This window comes from Pelophylax lessonae (genome assembly GCF_965119305.1).
Source record: "Pelophylax lessonae genome assembly, chromosome: 10".
NCBI classification, from domain to species: Eukaryota; Metazoa; Chordata; class Amphibia; order Anura; family Ranidae; genus Pelophylax; species Pelophylax lessonae.
In genome coordinates, this window is record NC_138777.1 from 148,182,290 (window position 1) to 148,195,467 (window position 13,178).

A 13,178-nucleotide genomic window follows, 5' to 3' on the forward strand; every position below is an offset into this window, starting at 1 on the left:
TTGTGTTTTTGTGGATTTTTTGTTGGTATTCTGTCTCTATCATTTAAAACACACCTGATAAATTATATAATTTCTTTGTAGGTGGGCAAACCTACAAAATCGGCAGGGGATCAAATAATCATCGATCATTTTATATATATATATATATATATATATATATATATATATATATATATATATATATATATATATATATATATATATATAATTACATCACCATTTTTTTCTGGGTAAATATGTTTCTAAAGGTGCTGATGACATGAAATGTTCACCACATGTCGGTTGCAATCCATACATACAGAGAACAAAACAAATAATTTCAGAAATTTGGTTGTCATAAAATGGAATGACACAGGGAACAAGTACTGAACATATGAGGAAAGGGAGGTGCCAAAAGGCATGGAAAGCCAAGACACAAGCTGAAATCTATTAGTAATTATAATGCAATCCCGCTTCTTGTCGGTGCAAATTAATATCAGCTGGTTAGATCACAACTGATGGCCTATAAAAAGGTCTCCTTACCAAGGTGTCGCACAAACATCTCAAGATGAGTAAAAGCAACCTTTATTGTTGCAAAACATACTGATGGCATTGGTTACAGAAGGATTTCTAAACTTCTTAATGTTCAAGTGAACAAGCACTGTTGGAGCTATAATCCAGAAGTGGATAGAACATCCTTTCACCATAAACCGGACACTACCAGGTGTTCCTCACAAGATTTCTGACAGAGGAGTGAAAAGAATTATCAGAAGAGTTATTCAAGAGCCAATGGCCACTTGTGGAGAGCTTCAGAAAGGCCTGGAATTGGCAGTTACAATTGTTTTGAAGAAAACCAACCGCTGTGGCCTGTATGCACGCTCACCACGCAAGTTTTCATTGCTGAAGAAAAAGCACGTTGAAGCTCGTTTTAATGTTTGCTGCACAACATTTAGACAAGCCTGGGAAATACTGAGAAGAATATAGTCTGGTCAGATGAGACCAAAACTGAACCCTGGATGCCATAATACACGACTTGTTTGGAGGTTAAAAGGCACTGCACATCACCCCAAAAACACCATACCAACAGTGAAGTTTGAAGGTGGAAACATCATGGTGTGTGACTGTTTTTCAGCATACGGTACTGGCAAACTTCATGTCATTGAATGAAGAATAAATAGAAAAATGTACCAAGACGTTCTTGTTAAAAATCTGCTGCCATCTACCAGGATGATGAAGATGAACACGAAGCCAAGGAAACTAAACTGGTTTGGGAGAAAAAATCAAAGCTGCCGGAGTGGTCCAGCCAATCATCTGACTTGTATCCAATAGAAAATCTTTGGAAAGAACTAAAGATTAGAGTTCATAGAGTCCTTTGAAAGATGGTCTGTTTGGAAGAATGGGCCAAAATCACTCCTGAGCAATGCATGCGACTAGGTTCTCCATACAGGAGACATCCTTAAAGCGGTCATTACCAGCAAAGGATTTTGTATGAAGTACTACATTTCAGTTACCGTGTTCAATACTGAATTTTTTTTTTTTTTTTGTATGTATGGGTTGCATAGGTTGTTACCGACCTGTGGCGAAAATTTCATGCCAATAGCCCCGTAGAAATAGGTTTACCCGCTGTGTGTATATGTACTGTGCGTATGTATATTAAATTATTATATATATATATATATATATATATATATATATATAATATATTTATACAGTGCTGAGCATAAATGAGTACACCCCTTATGAAAAGTAGGATTCTAATCCAGATCTCACCCAAGAACCATTTCCAAAATTTTGACAACTGAACTTTTTTAGATTATTTAGCTCATTACCTGAAAGTAAGTTTAACGGAACTTTAATTACAAAATCTTCAGTTTTACTCAAATTATTTGCAAATATTATTACACTCCACAACAAACTACTACATCTAGTATTTTGTATGACCTTCATGATTTGTAAGGACCGCATCTTCTAGGCATAGAATAAACAAGTTGGCAACGTGTTGTCTTTTTCCATTCTTCCATAACTGCCTCTTTTAGATGCTGGCTAGAGAGTGATGCTTAACTTGTCTCTTCAGAATTCCCTATAGGTGTTTGGGTTAAGATCAGGAGACCTACTTGGCCACTGAATCACTTTCAGCTTGTTCTTCAGAAATGCAACAGTGGCCTTAGATGTGTGTTTTGGCTCATTGTCATTTTCGAAAAGTTCACAGCGACCAAGGGCACTGAATGATGGTAGCATCTTCTCTTTTAATATAGCGCAGTACATCTATGAATCCATGATACCACCAATGAAACCCTGACACCAGCAGCACTCATGCAGCCCCACAGAAGGACACTGCCACCACCGTGTTTACCTGTAGGCACCATGCATTTTTCTTTGTACTCCTCACCTTTGCGTTGCCATACAGTTTTTTGAAGCCATCCGTTCCAAAAACATTTATTTTGGTCTCCGTAGCCTTCCGCTTTAGCTTCCTTCGTGGATGATACCCATGCAATGCCATTCTTCTGCAGTATACGCCATATTGTGTCACGAGAAACCATCACCCCAGTTTGGCTTTCTACTTTAGCTATCTGCAGTGAACTTGCATGGCGATTTTCTTCAACCCTTATCAGAAGATGCTCCTGTCGAGTTTTTCGCTTCCGTGGATGGCCTGGACTTCCTTGTTAGATGGTGGCAGTTCCATCTCTGTTAAATTTTTGTATCACTTTTGCTACAGTATTCTTTCTCAGGCCATGTGACATTTTTCTTCCATGTGGTGCCATTGCTAACAGCATTAAATGGGGAGGGTTTTTCTTTAATGCACGCCCTTTTATAATCAACTGTCTGCTGGACACCCTTTTAACGAATTACTCGACTCGCCTGTGGTTGAATTCTTGTTAATTAGGATTATGTTGTCTAAAATGTAGCTTTGCTCCTAAGACTTTCATTGGGGCATATTCATTTTTGCAACGTTGTCCTAAATTACTGTAAGGGAAAATACTTTTCCCTTACCTTCATTGACGGAGGCAGCGTCTTCTTTATTCTGGACCTTTAGGTTATATTGCCACCTACAGGAGGTAGGACACTGGGCAGAAATATGGGCAATCCTAGCTGATAGTCAACTTCCTCTCTGACATAGGCAGCTCAGTTTATTTCTGCCTAATGAGTAAGGATCTGGTTCCCTGCTGGGACCTGTGGTTCCATTATTTTATTTTTTTTCTTTGATTGGAATTTTTTCCTGCAGAGATCTTCCATCAACAGCCAGGGCCATGATGATCTAGATCCAGTGGTCACCCCAGTCTGGCCAGCCAGTGCACACAGATCTTTAGTTATGAGCTGTGTCGGCCGAGACATGCCCCATCCTGGACCGTGGCAGCCAGAGAGTTAAACGCCTCACAGGAACACATACATGTCTGGGCGCCTTTTAATCCGTGTCAGTTTTACCTGGCTGACAGCCTCCCCACTTCGATGGAGCGGAGGCTCTGTTTTTGGGAGAGTTTTCGCTCGGTAAGTCGATGATCCCCCCCTCCCTGGATGCGGTGTTGGGCATATACTCCCTGGAGTGGTCGGTAGCTACAAGCTTTTTGGTTCTTTTTTGGGGCCGTGGTAGCTTCCAATGGAGCGGCTCTTTTGGCTAGGGCAAAATGGAGGAGCCCTAGCTCTTTTGGCTAGGGCCCTTTAACTAGGCCTTTGGCTCTAGTTAAAGGGCCCTAGCCAAAGGCCTCCCTTACGGGGGCCTCAGATTTCTGCCTTCTTGGCAACGTTTTTATGGGGGCCCCCTTATATGGGTACATTCCACCCAATGGGATGGCATTCAAGCTGCTCTTTGTGTACATTGCCAGCCAGCGATGAGCTCCTCCCTGGATGTTCGTCTCCCGCTAGGCCCTGTATCCCAGGGCTGGGGGTCCACAACATTGTGTCGTACCTGATCCTCAGATATTTGGGCACTGTAGTGCTCCTGTTCCTGGATATGATAAACTTTATGGCACTGCCTACCGGCTGCCAGGTGTGCACAAATTGGGAGGAGAACGGTAGCAGTTGCACTGGAGATGGCAATTTCGGGTTCTGCTTTGAGCTCCCCTGTCCAGTCTGTGAGCCCCTGGCGCTGTTACTGTAGCGCCCCCTTCATCCGCTTGCTGCCTTGCTCTGCAGACCATGTGTCTGTGGTAGGCACTGGGCTGTCCCGCCCTGTAGTGTCAGAATACTAGTATGACCTCTCCATTCCCCCTAAAAGCTGCATTGCTGTATATGCGGGTGCTGGTTGCCTCACTCTACCCTCTTACTGCGGGGACCGTTAACAGTTGAAGTACTAGCCGTCCTTCCTTTGCAGATGCCCTTTTGGGCCACATAGGTCTTAATGCCGGTCTGATGTCCTCTGTCTGTGCAAGGGCAGACCACCTGGTCCCTGGTTTTCAGTGCGATGTAGACACCCTTGGAGGTAATTGTGCTGTTCCAAGCTGCTCAGGACCCCCCCCCCCCCCCTCCAGGGGTACCGAGCGACCCTGGATTTCTGTGCAGGATAGCCTTCCTCTGCACATAGGTTCGCCCCTACCGTGCAGGGTGGGAGGTCGTCGTCTTGGTTTGCTGTCCCGTGTACCCCCCTTTTCATTCGACAGCCGCAGCTCCATATCTTCTTAGACCATTGGGTTATGCTCCTTCAGTCGAGAATAGGCACTAGGCAGGAAAAAGCTTTACCACGCCTATGTGGGCTGTCCCTGCAGGCATAACCCCACACACTGCTACAGCAGCCAGTTTTTCTGCCTAGTTTAGGAATAGGACCTAGTTTCCTGCTGGGACTTTGGTCTTCGCTATTAATAGGGAAAATTTTTATATTGTATTTTTTTTTTCCACTAGTTAAGTTCCTGGAGAACTACAAGCAACAGCCGGCTGTGGTTTCTGAACTGGATATTCTAGATCCTTATGGTCTCCCAGCCAGGCCAACGAGCCTGAACAGGTTGTAGTCCAGAACTAGGCCTTTGCCACGGCAGAGCCCCGATGGATGGGGACGAGCCTGCGATTGGACAAGTCTCGCTGGGACGCGATCGACCTGGAACGCCCGGAGTTGCAGCATACCCCCTGGCTGGCAGCACACCCCGACCCCGGGTGGGAGATCGTCTGTGTGGAGTGGCACCCACCTGGTACCCTGGTATGTTGAGGAATACTGTCCCTCAATCCTCTGGCATTCTCGGGGTGGACTTGGGCCCCATCCCTGGAATAGTCAGACCTTTGGGCCTCCATTGGCTCCCCTGCCTCTGGGATGCTAGGCCTAACCCCTCCACCTTTCCTCTACCCATAGTAGGTCCAACTACATGGGAGGGGGGGAGCGGAAATATTGCGGCAGCCTTTTTCTTCCGGAGTGGCCTTGTCCTGGTGGGGTCTCTTCCTAAGGCCCTTCTGATGCCTCTTTTCTGGGACCACTTGGGGGGGGGATCCGGGAGAGCGAATGGCGCACCGTGGGTGCCGCCATTTTGCTGTAGATTCATGCTTTTTCTTTTCCCATTGAATTGCATGGGCAGCCATTTTTTGTTTCCCATAGGAATACAGGGGGCGACCATTTTCTTGTAGTCCACAATGATGGACAGGCAAACAGCATGTAACTTTTATATAATCTGACAGGCTGGCTTGTCATTTCCTGTAAAGGAACATTTTACTTTCACTTTCGCAAGATCATGCTAGCAGTCTCCTGAGTGGTCTGGTAATGTTTTCTTGGGTCCCCTGTAGGTTTTACTCGCCCTCTCTACCGGCTTGTATGGCATTGGCTATACTGCTAATTTTAGCGGTGGGATCTCGATTTAGCAACTTTTAAAGTGACACTGCATTTTTTTCATAGTGTAATATGGAGTCCCAGGGTACTATTTCACCTACAGACCCCTTAGGAGTGGCTGCGGAACCTTCTGGGTCGCAGCCTATGTCTGCGATTATGGCAGTCTTGGGAAACCTTGTGTCGAAGGTAGATTTTGTATGTAAAAGCGTTTCTAGCCGCAAATACCCTCTGCCTTCGCCTCCCTCTGTAGTTTCCCTCCTAGGCCACCATAGATGCACCCCACCCTGAGGGGTCGGTGTCATCACATTCTGATGGTGAAGAAGACCTTTCCACGTCTGCCGCTGCGCAGGGATGCGCAATGGTGGAAGCACTTACAGTTTCAGTGCGGAATCTTTAAAATTGGCTTATGAATCTACAGCGTCGGGTTCGCAGTTGTCTTTTGGCTCCTGCAAATCCCGAATACCGGGCAAGGTGTTCTCTTGTCCGGAACTTATTGACAATATTGTCAATAAACAATGGCGGCGCATCAAGCACGTTAGTGGTGCCTAAGCGCTTTAAACGCCTTTATCCTTTTGCAGATGCAGTTTCCACTAGGTGGACCGTGCCACCTAAGGTGGATCTCCCGGTTTCCAGGCTGAATAAGTCTACTGTGGAAGAATCCCCAGCCTTCACGGACCCTGTGGATAGGCGAGTGGAGTCTCTCTCTTGCCATCTGCACATGCTTGCGGGTTCCATTTTGAAACCAAGGTTTGTCATGGTGTCAGACGGTTACTGAATGGGTGAAGTTATTAAGAGGGAACTTGGAAGCTGAGCAGCTCCCCCCAGCCGTGCTGGAACTGATAGACCAGATGGCTCAAGCCCTGGTGTTCATGTCTGATGCGTCCCTGGATGCGGCTCCCCTGGTGGCCAGAGTGTCGGCAGTGGTGATTTCGATCAGACGCATGGTGTGGTTGAAAAGCTGGTCTGCGGACCAGGCTTCCAAAAAGGCTTTGATAGATCTTCCCTATTTGGGGAGAGGATGTTTGGATCCTCCTTGGACGAGTTGATCAAAGGCCTTACGGGGGGGGGGGGGGGGGCTAAGGGCAAGGTGCCACATCATTAACGGGGGCCTTCCTTCACTGCTCATAAGTGGCTTTTTCGTACCTCCGGGTCGCAAGAAAAAGGGAAGCCGTTCAGATCTTCTGGGAATGCCAAGAAGCCATGGTCAGGTAAATCAAAGACCAGTTAGTCCTTATCTGCGGACAAATCCTCGTCTGCATGAAGGGGCGCCCTCACCCACTTCTGGGGTGGGGGGACATCCTTCGCTTCTTTCCGGAACCTTGAACTTCCTTGATTCAGGACAGATGGGTTCATGAACTGATCTAATCGGGGTACAAGATCGAATTCCGATCTTGTCTGTCGGACAGATTCTTCCTGTCCAACCTGCGCGCCTCTCCAGACCGGTTAAGGGAGCTACGGGAGGCGGTTCAAGATCTGCTGTCCCAAGGGGTGATTGTACCAGTTCCCTCTCAGGAACACTTTCAAGGATTTATTTCAAACCTGTTTTCTGTGCCCAGAAAAGAGGGCAAAGTGCTTCCAATTCTGGATCTCAAGGCTCTGAACCGCTTTGTGCGAGTACAGAGGTTTCAATTTGGTCACGCCTCCACTTCCAGGGTGTTTACCAAAGTACTTGCCCCGGTGTTGGCATTGTTGTGCCAACGGGGGATTTCGGTACTGGGGTATCTGGACGATCTTCTATTGAAAGCAGACTCTCATTCAGCCCTGATGGGCGACCTGACAATCACTGTCGGCTCCCTGCGGGAGTTCGGGTGGACCATCAATTTCAAGAAATCCGCCCTGATACCTTCCTTTTAGACTGCCTTATCTGTGCCTGACTCTGGATTCAGCCTTGGGGAGGGTCTTGCTTCCCCCAGACAAGCTGAAAAAGTTGCAGGGGGCGATCCGGTCGTTGCTGGCAAACAGTCTTTTCTGCGAATGTGCATGCGGGCCTTGGGTCTGATAGTATCAACCTTCGAGGTGGTTCCGTTTGCTCAGTTCCATACCAGACCTTTGCAACGAGAGATTCTGGTCAAATGGAACAAGGCTCCAAAGTCTTTAGACAAAAATGTGATTCGGTTGAGCCGCAGCACCAGAGCTGCGCTGGTATGGTGGTTTCACTCTCCAGCACTATGCCAGGGCAAGCCCTTCCTCCCGTTGTTTTGGAAGGTGGTAACCACGGAGGCCAGCCTGTTGGGCTGGGGTGGGGTGCTGGGGAGGTTCTGTACTCAGGGAAACTGGACAGTGAAAGAGTCCAAACTTCCGATAAATTTTGGAGCTCAGAGCAATAAAGCTTTGTCTGAGCTGCTGGATGACCTGTCTGCAAGATTGTCCGGTTTGGATTCAGTCTGGCAATGCCACGGCTGGCTTACATCATTCACCAGGGGGGCACCAAGAGTGTCTTGGTGGCCAGGGAGGTGGCCTGAAATTTTGGCCTGGACGGAACAGTTTGTCCCTGCCCTCTCTGCTGTGCACATCCCAGGTGTGGAAAACTGGCAAGCGGATTACCTGAGTCATCAGGTGTTGGATCAAGGGGAGTGGTCCCTACACCTGGTAGTGTTTCTTCTCCTGTGTGTCAGGTGGGGGACACCCAAGGTTGATCTGTTTGCTTCTCGTCTCAAGAAGGTTCAGAGGTTCGTAGCCAGATCTTGAGATCCTCTGGTTGACGCCACAGACGCACTGGTGGGTTCCTTGGGGTCAGTATCAGCTGATCTATGCAAAACTTCTGCCGAGTCTTCTACGCAGAATAGAGGTGGAAGGGATTCCGGTCATTCTGGTGGCTCCAGATTGGCCTCGCCAGTCTTGGTACGCCAACCTAGTAAGGTTGGTTGCCGATGTTCCTTGGAGACTTCCTCTCAGAGAAGATCTGCTGTCTCAGGGTCTGATCTTCCTTCCTGCTTTACATACATTTCATGGTTCGAATCGCTGAAGATGCACCCTTGCTCTTTTTTTCGGTTGCTAGGGTTTTGGCCTTTCTGCAGAAAGGGGTTGAACAGCAGTTGGCTTTGGGCATTATCAAAGGCCAAGTGTCGGCCTTAGCGATATATTTTTAACGCCCGTTAGCTACGCATGCCTTGATTCGTCCCTTCATTCAGGGAGTGCGCCATATGGTTCCTCCGAGGGGGTCCCCGATACCTCCGTGGATCTGAATCTGGTAGGGTCTGTTCTTCAAAAGCCTCCTTTTGAGAACATTCGGAAGATTTCTCTGCTTTCATTGTCTCAGAAGGTTGTCTTTTTGATGGCTATCAATCTGCCCGCAGTGTGTCTCAATTGGCGGCGTTATCCTGTCCACCTTATCTGGTGGTCCACAGAGATAAAGTGGTACTCTGACCAAATCAATCTTTTCTCCCTAAGGTGGCTTCTGGTTTTCATTTGAATGAAAGCATTGTGCTGCCTCCACTCTGTCCCAAGCCCAAGCATCCCAAGGAAATTGCCTTGCATTCATTGGATGTGGTTCGGGCGATCAGGGTTTACCTGGTGGCTACTGAGTCTTTTCGGAAAATCAGATGCTCTTTTTGTCCTTACTGAGGGACCTCCTGAGGGATTGGCTGTGACCATTTCGAGGTGGATCAGGCAGACATATGTTCAGGCTTATTCGCTGAAGGGTCAGGTTCCTCCTTTCCCAGTGAAGGCGCATTCTACTAGAGTGCTGAGTGCCTCTTGGGCTTTTCGCCATCAGGCATCAGTGATGCAAGTTTGCAAAGCGGCGACTTGGTTGTCTGTGAATACCTTCACAAAATTCTACTATGTTGATGTGTTGGCATCTTTGGATGCCTCCTTTGGCCGCAAGGTTTTGCAGGCTGCTTTTTAAAGAGAAACTTTTTTTGTTCTCTGAGGGTGTGTTTTTGCTAGGTGAGCTCCATATTACCTGGTTGGCTACGTTTAGCCTTTGGAGAGTTGCGTTCTGCTTTGCGTTGTCTTCCCACCCCTCATATAAATACTGCTTTGGGACATGCCAATGGTCTAAGAAGATATGGATCTGCGTCTGTCGAATGATAGAGAAAAATTGATTTTTGTACTTACTGTTAAATCCTTTTCATTGAAGTTCGACAGACACAGTACCCCACCCCTCTACTTCTGAGTGAATTTTTTTTTTTTTTTTTTTTTTTGTCTTCTAAACACTGCTTGCAACTAAACTGGCTACTGTAGGAGAGTGTGTGGGGTTATGCCTGCAGGGACAGCCCTCATAGGCGTGGTAAAGCTTTTTCCTGCCTAGTGCCTATTCCTGATTGGAGGAGCATAACCCAATGGTCTAAGAAGATATGGAGTTGCGTTTTGTCGAGCTTCAGAGAAAAGGATTTTACGGTAAGTACAAAAATCCATTTTTTTTTCTGACATGTGGGTCCACGAGCTGATCCTGTCCAGGTACTTAACGGAATGCTTACCTTGTGCCCTTTACGGCTTCTCAGACAGCAGCCTCTTTGCCAGCCACCACACCCTGTGGCTGTTGCTTTTGCTGTCTACAGAGAGGAGAGCTGCCTACAGACTGAAATGACTCGATGGTCTGAGATTTAAATGTTTGGGCACACCCTGAGTATCTCACATGCATTATTCAGCAAGGACAGCGCAGGTACAGAAAGAGGGAGCAGCTGTTGATCTGGCCAGACACTCTGGAGTCTCGGGCATCTATTTTAAGGATCTCTCCTAACAATTGTTACCCAAAAGGCTGCATCCACAAGGATCTTTGGATATATTTATAACCATCCGCCTGATATCTTTCTACTTGTGGTAAGTAGGGAACCACAAGGGGGAGCACCAGCACTTTTTTCAAGAAAGTGGAGCACAGCAGCACTTTTTGTTATATGCACTTAAGGACATTATTTTTACTGAACTTATTTATTTATTCACTACAGCACTAAGGACTTTGATTTCTGTTTGATATCAATTGTTGATTATTGGAATATTTATTGCTTATTTTGCACATATATTACTTCCAAAGTTGTGTATCACATTTATGTATTTGGGAAAACATCATAGTAGTAGCAGCGCTGAATAACTTTGTTTATCTAAATCTGAGCTGCAGCATGGTGGCCAAGACCATGCAGCAGTTTAACAGGACAGATTCCACTCAGAACCGGCTTTGCAATGGTTGACCAAAGAAGTTGCCTGCAGGTGCTCAGCGTCATATCCAGAGTTTTGTCTTTGGGAAATAGACGTCTAAGTGCTGCCGACATTGCTGCAGAGGTTGAAGGGGTGGGGGGTCAGCCTGTCAGTGCTCAGACCATAGGCCCCACAATGCATCATATTGGTCTGCATGGCTGTCATCCCAGAAGGAAGCCTCTTCTAAAGATGATGCACAATAAAGCCCGCAAACAGTTTGCTGAAGGCAAGCAGACTAAGAATATGGATTACTAGGAACTTGTCCTGTGGTCAGAAGAGACCAAGATAAATTTGGTTCAGATAGTGTGAACCAGGTGAGAAGTACAAAGACAAGTGTCTTGCCTATATTCAAGCATGGTGGTGGGAGTGTCATGGTCTGGGACTGCATGAGTGCTGCTGGCACTGGGGAGCTACAGTTCATTTAGGGAACCATGAATGCCATCATGTACTGTGACATACTGAAGCAAAGCATGGTCCCCTCCCTTCGGAGACTGGGCCGCAGGGCTGGATTCCAACATAACCCCAAACACACCTCCAAGACAACCATTGCTTGCTAAAGAAGCTGAGGGTAAAGGTGGAGGACTGGCCAAGTATGTCTCCAGACCTAAACGCTATTGAGCATCTGTGGGGCATCCTCAAACGGACTGTGGAGGAGCGCAAGGTCTCTAACATCCACCAGCCCTGTGATGTTTGTCATAGAGGAGTGTAAGGGGACTCCAGTGGCAACCTGTGAAGCTCTGGTGCACTCCATGCCCAAGGGGGTTAAGGCAGTGCTGGAAAATAATGGTGGCCACACAAATTGACATTTTGGGCTCAATTTGGACATTTTCACTTAGGGGTGTACTCACTTTTGTTGCTAGCGGTTTAGACATTAATGGCTGTGTTGAGGTATTTTGAGGGGACAGCAAATTTACACTGTTACAATGTAAAGTAGTGAGTGTACAGCTTGTATAACAAAGTGTAATTTCTTCAGTGTTGTCACATGAAAAGATCCTATAATATAATTTATTTTTTTGAAAAGTTAAAGGGTAAACTGTGTGATTCGTTGTAACACATAGCACTGCACCTACGCATTGGAGCCCAGTGCACATGGGTTATAGTGTACGGGCACTTCAAATGCGTTAGATAAGGGATTGGTGGTTCCTGCCATTTCTGATCTCCTTGCCGCACTGAAGCAAAATGAGCGATGGTGGCTGCAGTTTTACAAGGGCAAACAGCAGTCTAATAAATTGACCTAGTCTTTTGTTAGTCATTAATTTGTCATTTTGTATCACCCAATTTGACACACTTCTTTCATCTTCTTACAGCAAAAGAAAAGAAAGGGACAGCCACAAGACTCTCGCGCAGGAGGCAAAAAATACAAGGAGTTCAAGTTCTGAGTACTATTTCTTCCTTTTTTTTTTTTTTTTCTTCCGATGTTCGTTTTTATTTGTAATAAAACATGATAAACCGTATGTCTTTACTGGTTCTTCTATACATTCCTAGATAAAATATGCAATAATGTAAAGTTGTTTGGGATAACCTTTTGTAAAAGATACTTTTGGAAAGTTTACTTGTTAAATGACTTTTCAGTATCTAACTGAACAGATTATGGATTGTAACATTACATATAATTACTACACGTATTGCCTTGGTTTAAAGGATTGCGGTCTATGCTAAAAATCTTTTCGGTATAACCTTAAGAGATCATCTGTACTCTAGATTTCTCAGTATTACATGGTGAGGTCTTATTTCATTTAGTAGTAGATGAAGGGAATGCTACACTTCTCTGTGCATTCTTCTTCACTTAGAGCAGGGCTTCCCAAACCTTTTTTGGGCCGAGACCCACTTTTGAATACAGTTATCTTTTGGGACCCACTTGCTTGTAACTAAATATTGTAAAGCGCTACAGAATCTGTTTGTAAATGCAAATAATAATAATGCCTATTTTAAAGGAAGGGGGATGTTAAATTTAAAAATATCAATTTACTACTTTTCAATTTATTATGATCAAATACCACCAAAAGAGCTCTATTTGTGGGAAAATAAGGACATCAATTTTATTTGGGTACAGCATCGCACGACCGCGCAACTGTCAGTTAAAGTAACAGTGCCGAATCGCAAAAAATGGCCTGGTCATTAAGGGGGCAAATCACTACTCCACATATACAGGGGATATCTGTACAGGTGTGACATCACTACTCTCCGTATATGACATGGTCTCTCTCCTAATATCAGGAAATATAGGACATGATAATTATAACTATAACAGACTCACCACAATACACTCCTGACACTCCGATAATAATCAGGATGAGAGGGGCCATCTTCCTCCTCATAG

The 13,178-nt window shown here is 45.8% G+C and overlaps 1 protein-coding gene across 1 annotated transcript in view; it reads left to right on the forward strand.

Moving 5' to 3' along the window:
- SF3B2 (splicing factor 3b subunit 2) overlaps positions 1 to 12,305 on the forward strand; it is a 112,966-nt gene extending 100,661 nt beyond the window's left edge. Inside the window, exon 20 of the mRNA XM_082270127.1 lies at positions 12,166 to 12,305. Coding sequence (XP_082126253.1) covers positions 12,166 to 12,237 — 72 coding nt within the window. The 3' untranslated portion in view covers positions 12,238 to 12,305. The remainder of the gene's footprint in view (positions 1 to 12,165) is intronic.
- Positions 12,306 to 13,178: the final 873 nt, after the last annotated feature.